Source organism: Brassica napus, chromosome A4 (genome assembly GCF_020379485.1).
Source record: "Brassica napus cultivar Da-Ae chromosome A4, Da-Ae, whole genome shotgun sequence".
In the NCBI taxonomy this organism is placed as follows: Eukaryota; Viridiplantae; Streptophyta; class Magnoliopsida; order Brassicales; family Brassicaceae; genus Brassica; species Brassica napus.
Window position 1 is genome coordinate 12,360,622 of NC_063437.1, and position 18,428 is coordinate 12,379,049.

General features: G+C 37.3%; 4 protein-coding genes and 3 non-coding genes across 7 annotated transcripts; 4 read left to right on the forward strand and 3 right to left on the reverse strand.

Annotated features, from left to right (window-relative positions):
- Positions 1-664: 664 nt before the first annotated feature.
- On the forward strand, positions 665-3,491 carry LOC106446406 (chaperone protein dnaJ A6, chloroplastic). The gene is made up of 8 exons (XM_013888120.3): positions 665-815; positions 1,130-1,275; positions 1,493-1,637; positions 1,731-1,788; positions 1,961-2,003; positions 2,200-2,248; positions 2,367-2,453; positions 2,537-3,491. Exons 2-8 carry the CDS (start codon positions 1,160-1,162, stop codon positions 3,398-3,400), a joined length of 1,362 nt encoding a protein of 453 aa, XP_013743574.2. The 5' UTR covers positions 665-815; positions 1,130-1,159; the 3' UTR covers positions 3,401-3,491.
- A 240-nt stretch (positions 3,492-3,731) lies between these two features.
- On the reverse strand, positions 3,732-3,816 carry TRNAM-CAU. The gene is given in 2 exon segments: positions 3,732-3,767; positions 3,779-3,816. It is a non-coding gene; the product is annotated as a tRNA-Met (tRNA).
- Positions 3,817-4,231: 415 nt separating this feature from the next.
- On the forward strand, positions 4,232-5,405 carry LOC111215048 (chaperone protein dnaJ A6, chloroplastic). Its single transcript, XM_022718131.2, has 6 exons — positions 4,232-4,318; positions 4,428-4,572; positions 4,652-4,709; positions 4,792-4,834; positions 4,906-4,954; positions 5,052-5,405. Exons 1-6 carry the CDS (start codon positions 4,248-4,250, stop codon positions 5,334-5,336), a joined length of 651 nt encoding a protein of 216 aa, XP_022573852.2. The 5' UTR covers positions 4,232-4,247; the 3' UTR covers positions 5,337-5,405.
- A 277-nt stretch (positions 5,406-5,682) lies between these two features.
- On the reverse strand, positions 5,683-7,018 carry LOC106446408 (mediator of RNA polymerase II transcription subunit 18-like). The gene is made up of 4 exons (XM_013888121.3): positions 6,781-7,018; positions 6,551-6,650; positions 6,066-6,483; positions 5,683-5,993 (listed from the first exon to the last, which is right to left on the reverse strand). Exons 1-4 carry the CDS (start codon positions 6,814-6,816, stop codon positions 5,891-5,893), a joined length of 657 nt encoding a protein of 218 aa, XP_013743575.2. The 5' UTR covers positions 6,817-7,018; the 3' UTR covers positions 5,683-5,890.
- A 49-nt stretch (positions 7,019-7,067) lies between these two features.
- On the forward strand, positions 7,068-7,141 carry TRNAI-AAU. The gene has a single exon. It is a non-coding gene; the product is annotated as a tRNA-Ile (tRNA).
- A 2,958-nt stretch (positions 7,142-10,099) lies between these two features.
- TRNAI-AAU lies at positions 10,100-10,173 on the forward strand. Its single transcript has one exon. It is a non-coding gene; the product is annotated as a tRNA-Ile (tRNA).
- Positions 10,174-12,953: 2,780 nt separating this feature from the next.
- LOC106446409 (RNA cytosine-C(5)-methyltransferase NSUN2) lies at positions 12,954-16,898 on the reverse strand. The gene is made up of 15 exons (XM_013888125.3): positions 16,615-16,898; positions 16,450-16,538; positions 16,269-16,335; positions 16,071-16,186; positions 15,902-15,968; positions 15,777-15,825; positions 15,555-15,640; positions 15,229-15,467; positions 15,087-15,142; positions 14,903-14,988; positions 14,737-14,829; positions 14,324-14,636; positions 13,708-14,228; positions 13,413-13,647; positions 12,954-13,339 (listed from the first exon to the last, which is right to left on the reverse strand). The coding sequence occupies exons 1-15, from the start codon at positions 16,783-16,785 to the stop codon at positions 13,146-13,148; spliced, it is 2,382 nt and encodes a 793-aa protein (XP_013743579.2). The 5' UTR covers positions 16,786-16,898; the 3' UTR covers positions 12,954-13,145.
- Positions 16,899-18,428: the final 1,530 nt, after the last annotated feature.

An 18,428-nucleotide genomic window follows, 5' to 3' on the forward strand; every position in this document is an offset into this window, starting at 1 on the left:
ATGAATAAGCATAAAAATATTGGTAAAAAGAAATCCAGTTTTGAAATACGGGTCAGAATTTAGCATAAATTAAATACAAAATATCTTTTAAATATATTTTCTCATGAATATATTAATTTGCTTAATAACTAAATGAAAATACAATAAGATAAATATATAATAAGAAGTGGCAAATACATAAGGTTTAAACAACTAATTAATTATAACATGTAAATTATAAAATTATTGTATTTGAAATAGTTATATAAATATTTAAGTATATGATTAACATTAAAAATATATACCACTTATGTTCTAAAATAATAATTTATGTATAGAAAAGTGAAAACAAACACCCGTGCGGTTGCACGGGTCAAAATCTAGTGTAAAACTAAAGTAATACAATATTTTTTTTTGATATAATATTATTGATATAAATGATGCATATAAATTAGAAATTAATTTAAAATTAAAAGTAAATAGCAATCAATTATTATAATATATTTATTTTAGAAATATTTATATCCGTGCATGAGCACGGGAAAATCACCTAGTATACACTAAAGAAGATTGTCATGCCCTTGCAAATATTCTTATTTGTTAGTTATTTTCCCCATCTCACCTAATACTTTTATTTTCTTGATTTGTTTTTTTTTTTCTAATAATAAAAATTGTGAATAAGAAAGAAAGAGAAAAGAAAAGGGGGCTACGGTCTTCTAGCGAACTCCCGTCATTCGTTTCTTTCTTTCTTCTTCTTCTTCTACTCATCACTTTTCTTATCTCTCTCTCGCGCACGCACAGCTCTTCCTTGTCCCGTCGACCATTTGATTAATAAGGTACGATTCTCCAACTAGAGAGAAGCCTGTCTGTGTTTTCGATTCGCTCCTCTCTTGTTAAGTGTTTTTGTAATCCCCCGATTGAAACCATCCCGCAAAGGCCAAACTTGTGGCTCGGATTTGCATAGAAATGATTTTGCCTTTGTCTTTAGTGGATGAAGAAAATTCTTCTTCTGCCTTTCGGATTTGAAGCTCATTGTTGACGATGCAAATACTCTTTATTCCTCTCTCTGTATTTCATTTGATTCTTATGATTGGGTTAGCACTAATATTCATCATTTTGAACCTGAAAGTTACTTAATCTGTGGTTGCAGGGAGAGTTGGTATTGATTGAGCTAAAAACAATGGCTTCCATACAATTTGGGAGTACATGTGTTGCTCAATGGAGTATTCGTCCTCATTTTGCTCTCAGAGCTTATCATCCTAGCAGCGGACTCCAGTCATCAACCCGCCAACAAAAGTATTTATTTTTATTTCTGTTAAAAATGTCTCTCTCTCGTTTGGATTAAGTTATTGAAACTTGAAAGTAGTTTGCTTTCTTCACACTTCACATCTTAAGATTAGTCTTCGTTGTGTTCCTTCCTTGGCTAATGAATGAGACATAAAGTAAGACAAGTTTCTGGAAGAGTTATATCTGAAATAACATTAAAGGTTTTGTTTTGATTGCCTTTTGCAAGTTCCATGAGGAGCCAAATAAACTGTTTGGGAGCTTCAAGGTCCAGTATGTTCTCACATGGCTCCTTTCCCTTCTTGTCCTTGGCTGGAATGTCTAGAAATATGCAACCTCGCAGAGGTTCTCGCTTCACTGTTAGAGCTGATGCAGTATGTGTTCCTTTTTTCTACCCTCTACGGATAGCTTTTTTTATCTGACTTGCTTAGACCACTGATCTCCCCATTGTTGATGTGCAATTCTAGGATTACTATTCGGTCCTCGGAGTTTCGAAAAATGCAACCAAATCCGAGATTAAAAGCGGTATGTTTCCATTTCTCTGACTCTTAGAGAATCCCTTGTGTATATATATATATATGGTTTGCATATGTTCCATGCATGATAACATCTGTGGTCTGAATTAATCTCTTTGTGTTTCTTTGTTTGTTATGAGTCTTCATTACATTTGTTCACTCCTCCTTGGCTCTTGTTTCAGCTTATCGGAAGCTTGCTAGGAATTACCATCCGGATGTCAACAAGTAAGTGAAATACTGCATTTTGATAAGATTAGTGCGGTTAGGATCGATACTCAAGTACATCATAAGAACTTTGTAGCCAAATGTAAGATGCGAAAAATATGAAATGCTTAGAAACTGCTTATTTTCATTCAAGACTGATACCTGTAAGTTGGAAAATTGTCACCCTCTTGTTTACAAGTTTATAATGTGCTTACAGGGAACCTGGTGCAGAAGAGAAGTTTAAAGAAATAAGTAATGCATATGAGGTGAACTTAAACACAACTTCTCTCTATTATGAATGTTCATACTTCTCTGCAGATACTTTTTATTTAGCCTTTCGAGGTTTCTATTAACTAAAGAACAAAATATATTTTGGGTCTGCAGGTCTTATCAGATGATGAAAAGAAGTCTCTTTACGATAGGTTCGGTGAGGCCGGAGTCAAAGGCGCTGGTGGAATGGGAGGCATGGGGGTACGTTGTTCTTAACAAAGATTTATTCTCTAAAGACACTCCAAGCTAACTCTCTGATCACGTCTTGGTTTGTTTCTTCACAGGACTTTAGTAATCCTTTTGATCTGTTCGAGTCATTATTCGAAGGCATGGGTGGGATGGGAGGTGGTGGTGGAATGGGCAGAGGCTCAAGAAGCAGAGCCGTAGACGGTCAAGACGAGTATTACTCCCTCATCTTGAACTTCAAAGAAGCAGTTTTCGGGATGGAGAAGGAGATTGAGATAACCCGGCTCGAGAGCTGCGGGACTTGCGAAGGCTCAGGCGCAAAACCAGGAACCAAACCGACCAAATGCACAACCTGCGGCGGTCAGGGCCAAGTGGTTTCATCAGCAAGAACTCCTCTCGGCGTATTCCAACAAGTCATGACTTGCTCCTCTTGTAACGGCACCGGAGAGATCTCCACACCGTGCGGTACTTGCTCCGGAGACGGGCGCGTGAGGAAGACCAAGCGGATAAGTCTCAAAGTACCAGCCGGGGTTGATTCCGGTAGCCGGTTGAGAGTGAGAGGAGAAGGCAATGCAGGGAAGAAAGGAGGTTCACCGGGTGATCTGTTTGTTGTCATAGAGGTTATACCCGACCCGGTTCTGAAACGGGAGGATACTAATATTCTCTACACTTGCAAGATATCTTATATAGACGCTATCTTAGGGACCACACTGAAGGTCCCAACGGTGGATGGGACGGTGGATTTGAAAGTACCGGCGGGGACGCAGCCGGGGACGACGCTGGTGATGGCGAAAAAGGGAGTTCCGGTGTTGAACAAGAGTAACATGAGAGGGGATCAGCTGGTGAGAGTGCAAGTGGAGATACCGAAGAGGTTGAGCAAAGAGGAGAAGAAGCTTATTGAGGAGCTTGCTGATATGAGCAAGAACAAGACTGCTAATAGCAGCAGCAGTAGTGTTAGATGAGATTAGAAAGAAGAAAGTTTTTGACATTTGGAAATGTGAATCTATTATATGAATATTTACACATTGTTCTTGCTCTTTAAGCTTCGAATGACTCTTGCAAAGAGGAAGTAAAGGGATGATGAAAAATGATCATTGTTGTTGTCGTGAAGGGAAATTGAACATCTGCAGGAGTTTTTTTTTGTGTTTTTGTTCTTCAGAGTTAAATTTAAAGTACATATCAAAACTGTTTGGGTATATTTGAAATTTTATTACTTATTGGCTGATACGAACTCTCGACCTTAGGAGTCAGGAGTGTGAATTTCGTTTTTTTTTTAACGGGTGAAAAAATAAATGGGGTGAGAGAGGCTCGAACTCTCGACCTCCGGATCACTCAGTAGCTATGAGACCGACGCGCTAGCCAACTGCGCCACCACCCCTTGTTGAAGACTCCTATCAAAACTACTTAATATTCTAATACAAAAAGCTATTGGAGATTTAAGGTACGATTCAGCTTCCTCATCTAGTCTCTTTAAAATTCTGTGTTGGACTCTTCGTCAATACAACTAGGGTTTTCTATGGAAAGGTTTAGCCTTTATGTTGTGATGTACTGATGTGCACTGCTTATTTTCTCTGAAAGCTTGGTTTGAAGTATGTGTTGGTGGTTCCACCAATTTTGTTTTTTTGACGATGCCAATGTTGTATATTGCATATGAAAGATTGTTTTTTTATTTCTTTCTATTTGAATAAAGAAATAGGTTAGTATCTGATTCATGATATGTTTGTGCATTGGTAGAGTAATAAAGACAAGTTTCTTTAGGCTGAAAGCTACTTAATTGTGTTGCAGGGAATGTATTTGCATTGAGCTAAAATGGGTGTAACACAATTTAGAAGTAGTCAATTTGCAGTGAGAGCTTATCATCCCAGCAGAATCAAGCAAAAGTAGGCTCTCTAAAGTTCTTGATAAAAAATAATGGCCACTGGAAACTAGTGGCATTACTAATCAAGTTTTTGGAAAGAGTATCTCAAAGTTTCTTTTTTTTTTTGCCAGTTCCATGAGGAGCCAAATCAATTGTTTGGGAGCTTCAAGGTCGAGTATGTTCTCACATGGTTCCTTGTCCATGGCCGGAACGTCTAGAAATATGCAGAGTCACAGAGCGAACACGTTTGATTTCTTATTTGGTACAGACAATACAGTGAGTGTCCCTATTTTTTTCTACCCTTTTTACAGAGAATGTTTTATATCTAACCTCACTACTTTTTTTTTATGCCTAGGATTACTATTCCCTTCTTGGAGTTTCAGAACATTCTACCCTATCTGAGCTTAAAAAAGGTATATATGATCAAACCCCTCTGATGACTTGGTACTACACTTTTTGGTATGACATTGATTTGTTCTTACTCTTGTTTAAAAGCTTACTGGAGACTGGCTAAGACATACCATCCAGATGTGAACAAGTAAGCCTTCATCTTATGAAAGATTTAAAACATATACTCGAATGTTGATATAAAGAACCTTGAGCTTGCAGGGATCCTGATGCAGCAGATAAATTCATAGAAATAAATAATGCATATGAGGTCAAAATGAACTCTTTACTCCTTTTGTTCTAGAGATGCTTTTTTTTTCTGTTGACTAAAAGAAGCAAAGCTTTTTTTTTTTGTGTGGTTGGTGCAGGTGTTGTTAGATGAAATGAAAGCCTATGATGCACTGGGACGGATACGGGGATTGAAAGCTGTTGACGATATTTGTGAGGATGAAGTAATAATACCCATCAAGAGGACTTGTTACGATTTGTATTCTCTAAAGACTCTTATGGCCAAATGCACCACTTGCGGCGGGCAAGGTCATGTGTACACATCAGTGAAAACTCCTCTTGGTATGAAGCACGAAGCCCTGACTTGCTCCTCCTGTAATGGCACTGGCCATGTCTTCGATCTTCGAACATCTGACATCTCTTAAGGCTTTAGTAGGCTCTTCTGTTTGTAAATTAACTATTTAGTGACTAATGCATAAGTATTTATTTGACCAGTTCCTAAGCTCCAATGCGTCTTCTTTCAAAATACAAAGGCAAAAATAGTAGAGATGGGGGGTGAGAGAAGTTCGAACTCTCGACCTCAGGATCACTCAGCAACAATCGTGTGATGTGAACAAATTACACTACAAGAAACCAAAAGATGTAACGAAGAGAGTGGAACCATCCGGACCTTAGATGTCCCTATCTATATCACCAAAAGGTGTCTGGTGATACAGTCTTTTGCTTGGATCCGGATGGGAATCACAAAGCTATCACCGTAATGCAACTGAGTATATACTCAAGCTTTCACTACTGACAAAAAGATGTGAATTTCCAAAGATCCAATGTGTCTTCTGTCAAAATACTATAGGCTAAAATAGTAGAAATGGGGTGAAAAGGACTCCAACTCTAGACATCATGATCACTCACTCGCCACATTGTGTGATTGATGTGAACAAAATACACAAACATTAAACCAAAACATGAGATAACACAATTCTCATAATGTAGTACCACCTCCATCCGACATAAGAGATGCAGCAGCCGCAGCAGCGGTCGGCACAACTCCCGTAGAGATGAAGGGTTTCGACAAGTGCACAAGCCTGAAACAAAACAAAGGGAGACGGATCAGATCATAACGAATGAGTCTAACAAAAAAAAAAACATAATCTTACGGGGCGAGAAATTCACAGAAGGATGAAACAGCAGCTGCAACTTCACTGTAATTCTCAGGCGTTGCTGGAGCTGTGACAACAACAATCTGCATCCCAGGAGTTACAGGGACAGCCTCATCTATGGCATGAATCTTAGGCATCTTGTTCACCGAAGACACAGAGACGCTTATGTGCGCTGTCCGTTGGAAGTGAAAAGCGAAGCCAACTTTGAGAAGCTCGTGGTCTAGTTTGTAACCGAGCGAGTAGAACATACGCAAGGCGTTCTTGCTGACTTTACTTTCGATCATGGTTCTCACCATAACAGAGATCTGATCAGCTCCTGCACCTCTCATCGCACCACCAACATGTTTAACCGTCCATGTGGGCTCTGGTTGTTGGTCGAGGTCACATAGAAGCCTAACTTCTGAAGATACAACTCCTGAAAAAGGTGAAGCAGATTCATAATCATACTGATCTTAAGTATGAAAGTTGTAAGAGGAATGTACCAAGATTTGGGACGCTTTTCAAAGTTAGCTCATGGACTCTCAAGCGTTCGCGTTGAACACCACAGAGACCTTGAAGGAGGATCTCAAGAGCTTCAACATGCTGAACAAATGAATGACCAAGAAACCATCAAAATCTAAGTGTACCCATATGAATAAAGGTTGAAACTTTACAAATCTAAAAGGGTTTTTCTATGGACATTCGGACAGTTGATACTGTAAAAGAGACGGACCTGTGTCTCGATGATTCCTTGAACTACACACTCCATTGGATTGTTGTTTCTTCAGTTCTTACCAAACCTTCTGCACACTAACACTAATCTATCGCACCAAAAGTAAAAAGCTTTCAATTGAAGCAATGAAAAGTATCCACAACAAAACAAATCTGATGGCGAAAATTAATCCCCCAGACTCTCTGAACTTCTTCCTTCGACGTCAAAGAGAATTGGGATTCTACGCCCAGATATACGAAGAATTAGGTTTACCGTTGATATATAACTTTTATTTAACTTGAACAAAAGGCCTATTAGCTCAGTTGGTTAGAGCGTCGTGCTAATAACGCGAAGGTCACAGGTTCGATCCCTGTATAGGCCAGCTTTTTTTATTCTCTCAATAGAGAGTAGAATGGGATGTGTGTCACGTGTTCATTGGAAACAAAAGTAAAGTAATAATAACAAAGAAGGTGTTCATCAGAATTTTTTTTTTTTTTTGACAAAATCAACAAGTTTATTCCCTATTTCTACATTTTGGAGATTTAATCACTATTTCTAAAGAGACCGAGATAATAACGATTTTAACAAGGATGAGAGAGCTTATGAGACAATATACCAGCACCAAAATAAAGTATTAGTTTAGCAGATCAAGAGAGGTTTTATTGTTTTAATGATATTTGTAGTGTGATGTTTTTCTTGAAGCTGTAAGCAGTTTCTCTCGTAAGCCGGCGTCGGCCATATAAATTAAAATAAACATTTATTTTTCTATTCAATAGTCTTTGTTTAAAAGAATTGTTTTAAATTGCTGGTGCAGTTTTCCCTTCCATCCAACCAAAAGCAGATTCATAGTCTTTTTCTATAGAATTTAATCTCAATAGTGGGTTTGTAAAGGATCAGTTTTAGGGTTTTTAAAAACTAAAGTTACAACTGTGGGTCTTATGTTCCATCATTCCTCTAGCATTCCAATCATAACCATGCCCTGGCATGCCAACCAATGGCGATCCAATTCATAATTTTGCTAGGGCGATGATGAAACAAGTTTCTCATATACCTAAGGAAGAATATGACATGACACTATCAGTTGAGTGTTTGCCCATGATCTATCTTTGTAATTAAAGAAAAAACAAAACGGTAAAGTAGCAAATCAACATGATAAAGTAGCAAGTTAAAACTTAAGTATAGGAAAAAAAGACAAAAGTAGTTCAAGGTTAAAATAGTTTTCTTCTCATTATATGTATGAATAACTAAATTCCAATCGGCAATTCCTAAATCAGTATGTACTAGACCCACTATAGAGTCGAATGTGTACACACATTTACTTTTGGTGTGTGAAATGTACTCTTGGGTGGACTTGTGGGTAACGGGTGGTGTTTCTACTCACCAAAGCACACCAAGTCATGTTGGACCATTTCTCCCGATCAATTCTTTTATAAGAATTCTGTTAAAAATGAACATGATCATCGGTAACAGATCGGTGCGTCTTTTCGTTTTTGTAAGGCACACACACAGTGCGACTTCCTTGAAATTGCGATGCAAGAACGAACCAAGGTGTTATAGTGAAGAGGTCAAAAGAAATCTCCAAGGGGAAACAAAGACGCTATTTCTTAAATAAAGGGCTTTTCTTCCTTTTCTTTGAAACAAATATATAATTATTTTTTTTCACGGGTGGACCCTAAGACAACGAGTTCATCTTACGTTAAATTATCCATATTCGTACGTAAGTACTATATATATGGCCATATGGAGGCATTTAGAAGCACAAACCTCGTACTCAATCAAGAGTTTCTACTTAGAAATAATTTTCTAGTTCTTATTTTTTTCTCAAAGGAAGAAGAAATCATGGATACTTCTTTGCTTCCAGTTTCGGAACTTTTGAAGCTGTTCATTTCAGAGTTCAAGAAACTGAGGGACTTCAAAGACTTGTTCCAGACATTGGCCTCGACGACGCAGAGAATAGCTCCAATTATTGCGCAGATGGAGAAGGTCCAAAAAGTATTGGACCCTGCTAATAAAGAACTAGATGTTCTTGGCAAAACGGTGCGAAGAGCTATACAACTGGTTCGCGAGTGTCCACGCGGTATAACCGATAAAAGACGGTATACTAAAGAGATAAAATTAATCAATCAAAGTATTCACACCTTCTGTCAGTGGGACATACCGCTTCTTGAGCGTAGGGACTCTCTTTTTCGAAGACTCGAAGAAACTCAAAGAACCTTATTTGATGAAGAAGAACAGCGGGTTTATTTGGAGAGTTTCAAGGATCATGTCAAAAGAAAGCAAGTTCAGGTGGATCAACAGTTTGCTGAAGCCCTTCATGAGAGTCTAATAAACATGAAGGATCTTTCACTGCATGAATATGATCAAGTGAATGAATCGGCCACTCAAGAAGCTCTTTTGCTTAGCCACCAGGAGGGACAAGCTGCCAAAAGGCGCGCAAGAGAGTTATTGGATGAGCAGATAGCATTTGGTTTGAGATATGAAGAAACAAAAAAGATAACTAACGGTTCATCTTCGTCCACTAGTGCTCCACTGTGTAAAGATGAACGGCTAGATCAAGTGAGTGACTCGGCCACTCAAGAAGCTATTTTGCTTAGCCACCAGGAGGGACAAGCTGCCAAAAGGCGCGCAAGAGAGTTACTGGATGAGCAGATAGCATTTGGTTTGAGATATGATGAAGACGGTTACTGATCTCTGGGAGAGTTTCAAAAAAATAAGAGGTGTGATGAGCTTTTATGGGCCTAGCAATCAATAACCGGTAGCCCAAACCAAACTATTATCAAGACAAAGTCTTTTCTTGTTTGATTTTCTATTCTGCAAATAAGAGTGGTGTTATATGCTCCTATGGGTTAGGAGTCCAAGCATACCACGTTTCCTTATTTCCATGTTCTATGTTTGTAGGAGTTAAAACTCCATTTCATTATAAACTGAAAAAAAAAAATTCATATAAGCTGAAATCTATATACTATATAAAGATTCTCTCTCTTTTTTTCTCTGCACCCAAACTTTTCCGTTTTGGTTCGTCTTTCTAGTGCCGCTGCGAGAGACCTTATATGACAGATGAGTAAAAAGAAAGAAACCCAAGTCAGCATGAATGTCAAGCATAGATAGAAAAAGTACCTTGAAGATGAGTAGTAGTAGTAGTATGAAAACACATATGGATCGCAAAGACAGAGCACACAACCATGTATCCAAATTTCAAGCCGCTACGAAAACAAAAACAAAATCAAGAGTCGAGATAAGCCAATAATAGAACTACGAACTATTGATAAACTAGTCATTTTCTTCTGGCTAGTTTAGTACTATAAAAATAAACAATATATGAAAAGACAATGAACAAAATGGCCTATTAGCTCAGTTGGTTAGAGCGTCGTGCTAATAACGCGAAGGTCACAGGTTCGATCCCTGTATAGGCCATATTTTTTTCTTATGGACTTAATCCATCAAATAAGTCTTCTCACCTCTTTTAGTCAGTGTACATAATCGATATGGCTGCTTCGAGCCTCTTTTTCCTTAGAGACGCCATCCTTAAACTCTACCAACGTAGAGAATTCTTTTAGAGTGAGTTATAGGGGTGGGCGTTCGGGTACCCGTTCGGGTTCGGATCGGGTATTTCGGATTTTCGGGTATTTCGGTATAGAGGTGTAGAACCCGTTCGGGTATTTCTGTACTTCGGGTCGGGTTCGGATATTTTTAGTTCGGATTTGGTTATTTCGGATCGGGTTCGGATTTTTAGATTTTGAAATTTTTTTTAAAATTTTCATTTCTCAAGTTTCTTTTATTTAAAAATATAACTTTCAGTTAACTATTTTTTTAATAGATTGAATGGTTAATAGATTTGGACATAACATTTTAAAACTAAAAAGACATTAATTTAGTTATTTTTTTTTTAATTTTGGATGTAACTTTTTGTTAATTTTTGAAATAAAAAACTTGACATGCATTTTAAGTGAGTAGCAAATCATTTTTTCGTAATTATATATATATTTCACATGAATTTAAAGTATGTGTAATATCAATATAAATATTTTATATAAAATGAGAGATGTAAACTAGAAATATAAGGTTAATTATACATATGTTCGGTTATCTTCGGATATCCATTTGGGGTTCGGGTATTATCCGTTCGGGTTCGGGTATCCAATCTCTCCCTATTCAATACCCGTTCGGGTATTTTGCTATTTCGGTTCGGATTTCGGTTCGGGTTTTTCGGATCGGGTTCGGGTGCCACTTCGGATATCGGATAAAGTGCCCACCCCTAGTGAGTTACCTAATAGGACACATTTTTCTTTTTTTTAACATGATAAGACACATCTCGCTGGAGGGACACTTTCTTTTGAATAAGAGAGTTTTTGTGGACACTTTTGCCCTCCAGAAATCGAATCACGTGTTGGGACTCCCTAGACAGCTAACTACAATTTAAAGTTGATTTATGGGAAGGTGGATATAATTGTGACCACGTGATTGAAATTTAAAATGAAAATTTAACGGCTGGATGCTGTAGAGCAGATATGAGTTTACGGATTTATGGGCTTTTGTTTCTGACCATTTGATTGATAAGGAAAATAAGATCTAAAGGTTATGATTTTTTTCAACATACTTATTTTGTTATTATCACATATTATAATATATAAAATCAATATATAATATATATACAAATTAGAAATTAGAAATTTTTTCTATTTTGAGATCCATATAAAGATATATTTATTTTAATATATTAAAATTGAATTAAGTGGACAAACTTCCATGAACATATATTGTGGATGTGGATGGTATAATTAAAAAAAAAAGAGTTGTGGACGTCGTATTACAAAAATTGAGTTATGGATGGTGTGTATCAAAGAACAGCCACAGAAAAAATTTGAGTGCATTACACATTTGTGAACACATTTGTAGATGAAAATGTTATGAACAAAATAAATTGTCGACACATCTTGTGGATAGGGGAAAAAGGATTCGTGAGTAATCAGCAAAAATGTAAGGTGTGGATGTGGTTATCATCTAAATCAAGAAAACGTTTTGCACATTTTAAGAATCTTGGGTGAAAGCGTGAATAATCAAAACGTGAGGGACCACAGTTGCAAAAAACTGAAAATTTGTCATTGTCGTTCTTGCTCTCGAGCATGACCCAGCTCACCGACTAGTAGCAGATCAAACCCGTCAACATCATCAGCTCCATGAACCTCTCCGATTCCAGCCCTTCTCTGCGTTTGTCGTCGCACAGGTTCAGCCGTCCTCCCTTGAAGTAAAGAGGTGCCGTCGTCACACATTCAAACACAACTTTTTCGTCTTCTTCATCCTCTTGCTTCTCCACATCCCCTTTTCACTGTCACAGAACAAACAATTATGAAATAGTTTTCAAACCAAAACTTCGTATCTTATGGCTGCAAACAGATCTCGTCCTCAACACATCTTCTACAAATCAAAATCAAATGAAAACATTAAGGATTCGCAGAGGCAAATCTGGTCCTAACCCAGTGGTGGTCGCACATTATTGTTGAGGTGTTGACGTTTCTATGCCGTAGTGAGCGCAAGGGATCGAGCTCAGAGATAGATTGGGAAGTGGAGTTGGTTTGGTCAAAGAATCAAGCTCTTAAAGATTTCCGAGAGACAGAGCTATGAATTTTTGAGGTTTGTGATATTATTATTGAAAGCAAAAAGAAACACAGAGAAAAACAAAACATTGCAGAGAAAGGTTGAGGTTGTTGTCGATATTCTTCGACAAGCGATGGAGGAAGGAGAGAGTTTCGAAATTAAGGTTTAGGGAATATGGGAAAGTAAAAAATAGATCTGAGATTTGAAATCAGAATTGGAGAGAGAATTAATTTTTGAATTTCTTATACAAATTATTTTATTGCTTAGTTAGAGTATAGAAAGTGATCGGTTAGTTAGAACTTGGAAGAAAGTGTAACTGAGTCTTGTTGGAGGGCATGATAGACATTGTACATCAATAAAGTGTGTCTCCAGCCACATGTGTCTATATGTGTAATTCATAAGTGAAAAAGTGTACTAAAGTGTAAAAAATTCATTCTTTTAACACTCTCTTGACTGAAATCTACAAGACTACAACACAGTCGATATTACTGTTTTTCCCTCTAAGAACACCTTGTGTTGTAGTAACTCGCAAGTCATCTTGGATCTGTTCCAGGAAAAAGAAGAAAAAAACACATTCTCTAATTGGTTGTGTTACGTAGTGAGGGTATTTTTGTATCTATATTGATTTTTAATTTGGAATGTAAACATTCATTTGACTAAAAAAATGTTATCAAAGCTCCAAAGTCATCATGGTCATGATGCTTATATGGAAAGCAATTTGGAGGTACCAAGTGAATAATCAAAAAAAGCACAACACAATTTAAAAAGTTTATGGTGATGAAAGCAGGGCTTTAAGCTGTCTCCATAGCTACTGAATCGCCGTTGTTCCCATCAACGGAACCACCACCTGTTTTTGGTGTTCTCTCAGCAAGTCTCTCTAGAAGCTCCTGGCAATCCGCAGGAGTGATCATAACAGCCAAACTGTTATTCCCTCTCCAGCAACTGATAGCAATCGTAGATGCATCTGCTTTCACAGGTTCTTCACCTGAGAGACGAGCAAAACTGTAAGAAATCCACAATCAATCCTACATGAGTAAAGCAACCAAAACAGTACGCACCGTCGCTGAGAATCACCACACAGCATCCCAGAACAAGTTCAGTTGCTTTCTGACTCAACTGTGGATTGACAAAATCGGGAAACCTGATCGATTTGTGTTCAAGAAGATGTTTGAAGTCTGCCATTGGAGTGTAGAGAACTTGTTTGGTGATGTATGGAAGGATCACAGGTAGTCCCTCCGCTGATATACGGAATGAGCACGGCTTGCTTGAACCTTCTTTTGCTGATTGTCTCTCCTGCGATTCAATTGGTTACAAACAGTTTCAAGCAATGAGAGAATAGATATTGTTACTTACAAACATCTTGAGGCCAACGGAAGCAATCTTAAGCTGCTGTCCGACTGCAAAATTCAGCTGAAGAACTTCTTTAACAGATTTTGAAACATAGTAAATCCTCTTCACGCTGCTTGTGTCGGTGTTTCTTGTCACCAGATGACCGTTCAACGGGAATGATTCATCTTTGATACCGTAAAACTCCTTGATGCTATCGATTAACGTCTCCTCTTTCAGGAAAACAACAGGGTCGAAGCCTTTCCACCTCCCCTGCATCGGTACTTTTCTCTTGCCTCCCGCTTGACTCGGAGGATTAGCTTCTTTCTCTTCAGTGATGGTGGTTTCTCCCTCAGTGGTTTGCTTCTCAGGCTCCACCAAGCTATCATCTTTCTCATTGTTTGCATCTTCTTCTATAACTGTTTCCACTGGACTCTCTACTGGTTCAGTATTAGCACTGACAACAGCTTCTTCAGGCGGAGACTTTACCGTCGAGTCAGCATTTTTCTTAGATGAGTGCTTTCTTGGATTTGGTTTCTCCTGAAATTCTGTGAGAAAAACTACCGATAAGAACTACAGAACCATAGACGACTATCAATCAGTCAAGAAACATGTTCTTCAAAAAGGAAAAGAAAAAAATCACCTGGCAGTGGTGAAACTTTGTGAAGAACCGCGATGAAAAAGGCTCCAGTGTTCTGATCATGAGGCACTATCCTCATGCAACGTTCAAGTGGAAGATCAGACACTTCAACAATTGGTTCATCAGGTATAGCATCCACCACAGAGTTCTCTGTTTCCTTGCACTCATTTTGAACACCACCATTCTCATTCTCCTGAGTTGTTTCGGTTGAGTCCTTGAGGTTTTTCCCAGAAGGAAACATGCTCACAATGACTCCTCCTCGTCGGTTTTGAGGAACGTCTTTGTAAGAAGTAAACCACCCACCTTTATCACGCACCTGGATCGAACACAGGCGAGGCAAAAATACATGAGTTATCCCATTAGATTTTCATAGAAGAGGGGTTTGTTCACTAGGTTGAATTGTATTAGAAACTGACCTTCCATGTCTTGAGACCTGGCCTCCGTATGAGTTCAGGAAGCTTATCAGAAACATCTACAAGTTCAACAGAGTCTCCACACCTCCTTAGAATCTGAACTCAACCAAGAGTGTTTACTCAGCTACAGCAATAGCAGATTCATAACGAAAGGTGAAGATGATGTTACCTCAGCGACAACAGCTTCATCCTCAACTGGGTTCATTGAGCAGGTTGAGTATATCATTTTCCCACCAACTTTCAACAGCGATAAACCTGGACAGGAGCAAGCGTACATGTTTAAGACACAGGTGGTCATTCTACGAGCTTATTTCACGAATAATCAGTGGAGACAACATAGAAGAAAAGCCTACCCCTCATAGCAAGGATAACCTGTAGGCTATGGAGTCCATTGCCCATTCCAGAATTCCTATGCAGAAACCCAAAGGAATTAGAATCTCAACAGCAAAGGCCTCAGTAAAAGATGAGTAAGAGAAAAGGTAAAGGTGAAAATACCATTTCCGCCAGATGTCTGGAGCCTTGCGCAGTGTACCATCACCACTGCACGGAACATCACATAGAACACGGTCAAAGGAAAGCTGATTAATGGGTAAATCATCACTTGGTCCTTTCAAGCGGCAACCGGGGAACTGTTGCCCTTCATGGTTAGTCACCATCAAGTTTGCGGTGCACATTCTCTTTGTTTGGTGAATAAGAAGGTTAGATCTTTGGAAATCAACATCGTTAGCCACCACCTGATTTTTTTAGGAATAAAAACAATCAATTATCCATCTACCCGAAAGCAGAGTTTGCAAATTAAAAATAAAAAGAGCAACACAAACCATTCCATTAGGTAGAGTTCCTGGTTCAGATGCTCCATGTATAATCTCAAGAAGCTGAAATGTTTTTGAACCCGGTGCAGCACACACTGCTCAGATCATAAAAGACGATAAATGATTAGTAACCATTGACTACTATTTTTTTCTTGAAAGTGGATATAGTGACGGATACTTCTTAGAGCAGCTCAGGTCTCAGAAACAGTATGAAATGGAAAATTCACTCACTGTCAAGCACAAAATGATCTGGATGTACGTCGAGGAAAAGAGGAGGCACCTGCATGATGAAATTCAACAACGGTTTTATAAATGTTAACTAACTAATGGCGGAAGAAGGTAGTAAGCTGTCATACCATGCTAACAGCTTCCTGTCTAGTCATGTTTCCAACTTCATTTTCTAGTTTCAGAAATTCATGAAACCTGAAAAAACAATCATGTGCAACACACAATCTCTTTAACCATACAGGAAAAATAACCAGAGTAACAAAAAAACATTCAAAATGTTTAGTGAAATAGGTACACCTCTCAAGTATCTTATTTTTCCTAATCTCCTTGCGAGAAAAATTGGAATGCCAAGCGAGATTCTTAGGATACCAAGGCAAGGGCTTAATAGCCTCCATCTCACCACCTTCTATGGCCTATAAATCAAATAACCAATGTGAGAACAAACAGATTCTCCATTCTAACACAGTAAGACGTTAACAAAACATTGTAGTTTACCTCAGCCTGAAGAGATTTCACAAAGTCATTCTCCAATATAGATATAATCTCATCGCAAAACTGGCTACTGCAAAATCACAAAGAAGGAAAAAGAAACTAACTTGAGCCAAAGCAAGTCGCAAAGTTAATAACTTTATGGTTTTAACCCTAAAACCTCAGTGAGAATATGAACAAGGCTTACTTGGAGTTAACCCTAAAGGCAGCAGGCAAAGGCTTACGAAGAAACTCCATGAACAGCTCCCACTCTTCTGCTTTCACTATCCCTTGTTCCTACACAATTTAATCCAAAAACCCTCAATAAGACATTAAACTGTCTCGATTCGGTAGAGAACAATGAGTGTGTTACCTTGTAGTACTCCTCGAAGTTAGGGTTGTCAGTCAAGAAAGGCTCCCAGGTGGGTTTGTCAGCGACGGCGGCGTTGTCGGGAGCATCGGATTTGGGGCGTTTCCAGACATTCTCTCTGCTCTCTTTGAAGTGTTTTCTCTGAGAACGACCTCTCTGTCTTCCTCTACCCATTCTCGCGGTTCTCGTCGGAGGGTTTTCCGCCGCCGGATTCGGAAAATCTCTGAGAGAATCTACTAGGGAGGGAGGGAGGGAGGGACTGAAGCAAGGCAAGTGTTGTTTCTTTCTTTCTTTCTTCTTCGTTTTCTTCTTATTCTCTCTGAGCTTTGTTAATGGGCCTTAGGGTTCTCGTTTAGGAAATATATCTGTAGGCCCATTTACTCTTTCAAAGGCCCATTTACTCTTTTAATCTAGTCTATTAGAATTGTATTAAGCCAGAGAATTGGAACTTCAACATCATTAATTGAAAAATCATCAACATTGTTTCCTCTGGCTATCACATGGATCCACAACAACAACAACAAAAAGATCTCTCTTTTCTTCTATCCTCCTTTCGCGATTAGGTTTTCATTTAAAATTTTCAACAAATTTTCAACACACTTTCATTTAAAGTTTTAGTGATTTGTTTTATTTTTAATAAGATTTTTTTATTTATTATAGTAAACTAAGTAGTATATAAAATTGATTAATATAAAATGTACTCCGTTAATCGTTATTACGCAAAATTTATAAAACAATACATGAAAATCATTCTGCAAATTTAATTTTTTTCTGCAGTTTAATTATTTTTCCACGTTTACCAATACTAGAGATTTTACCGCGCTACGCGCGGTTTGTTTGTTTATAGATTAATGTTTAAAAGATATAAGTTTTAAATTTTCATACATATAAAAACTTATCTTATATATTGATTATAAATATATTATTCTTTGTGATTAACTATTTTCTATAATTTTTAACCGGTCAAAATTCAGTAATCACAATTTGCTTATTTCGAAGTTTACAATTTATAATTTACAATTATAACCTAGTAAAAATACATTGAGAATGTAAAAAATAAATATCTTTTAAAACTTTTTTTGTTATCCAAAACATTGATAATTTTGAAATAGAGGGAGTATAACTTAAACATAGAAAAGTTTAAAATAGAGTACTTTTATTATGTGCTATATTATATCATTTATTTGTTTTAATATGATAGTTCAATTTTAAAATGTGTTTGGTATTTATTATTTTGTAAATAAGTGTTTATTATAATACTGTGAAACCTGTGGAAGATTTCATTATAAACGATTTCATGCTTAGATACTACATAAAGTACTTTGGATTGATTATGTGCATTACACATGCAGATATATTTGTCATTAGTATTGTGTATAAAATACACAACCTTGCAATATCGTATGTATGTTAGAGTATAAACATACTTCGATTATTATTTTAGACTCTTAAAGTTAAATATTAAGCAGTTTATGATGGAGGTAGTATAGCGAGAAGCCAAATGCATCAATTGGTAATGATCTAACCTAAATTGACCTTTACACAAATTTAATTGGTATAATATTATAAATAAAGATGGAAATCTAATAATATATACATAATAGACTGGAGGTAACAATTAAAGAAAATCTTCGCAATGTAATTTTTTAGATTTAAATTTTTTTTTAATAGCCAAAACTTTCTTTTATAAATAGTAATTGCTATTTAATTATTTTTTCTTAATTTTTGTCCAAAGTCCTAATTTATTATTAATAAATTAGTTAAATAATTTGTTTTTCATGGCAAAATAAAAATTTGAGATTTAAACTATTGACTAT

Bases quoted from the DNA above. Each gene is read 5' to 3' on its own strand.
- LOC106446406 (XM_013888120.3), top strand. From the start codon at position 1,160: ATGGCTTCCATACAATTTGGGAGTACATGTGTTGCTCAATGGAGTATT. The intron at 1,276-1,492 runs GTATTTATTTTT...GCCTTTTGCAAG, and splicing joins TCATCAACCCGCCAACAAAA to TTCCATGAGGAGCCAAATAA. The intron at 2,004-2,199 runs GTAAGTGAAATA...ATGTGCTTACAG, and splicing joins TACCATCCGGATGTCAACAA to GGAACCTGGTGCAGAAGAGA.
- LOC111215048 (XM_022718131.2), top strand. From the start codon at position 4,248: ATGGGTGTAACACAATTTAGAAGTAGTCAATTTGCAGTGAGAGCTTAT. The intron at 4,319-4,427 runs GTAGGCTCTCTA...TTTTTTTGCCAG, and splicing joins CCCAGCAGAATCAAGCAAAA to TTCCATGAGGAGCCAAATCA. The intron at 4,573-4,651 runs GTGAGTGTCCCT...TTTTATGCCTAG, and splicing joins TATTTGGTACAGACAATACA to GATTACTATTCCCTTCTTGG.
- LOC106446408 (XM_013888121.3), bottom strand. From the start codon at position 6,816: ATGGAGTGTGTAGTTCAAGGAATCATCGAGACACAG. The intron at 6,651-6,780 runs GTCCGTCTCTTT...TCATTTGTTCAG, and splicing joins AAGGAATCATCGAGACACAG to CATGTTGAAGCTCTTGAGAT. The intron at 5,994-6,065 runs GTAAGATTATGT...GTTTTGTTTCAG, and splicing joins TTCTGTGAATTTCTCGCCCC to GCTTGTGCACTTGTCGAAAC.
- LOC106446409 (XM_013888125.3), bottom strand. From the start codon at position 16,785: ATGGGTAGAGGAAGACAGAGAGGTCGTTCTCAGAGAAAACACTTCAAA. The intron at 16,539-16,614 runs GTAACACACTCA...TAAATTGTGTAG, and splicing joins ACTTCGAGGAGTACTACAAG to GAACAAGGGATAGTGAAAGC. The intron at 14,229-14,323 runs GTGATTTTTTTC...TTTTTCTCACAG, and splicing joins CAAAGTTTCACCACTGCCAG to AATTTCAGGAGAAACCAAAT.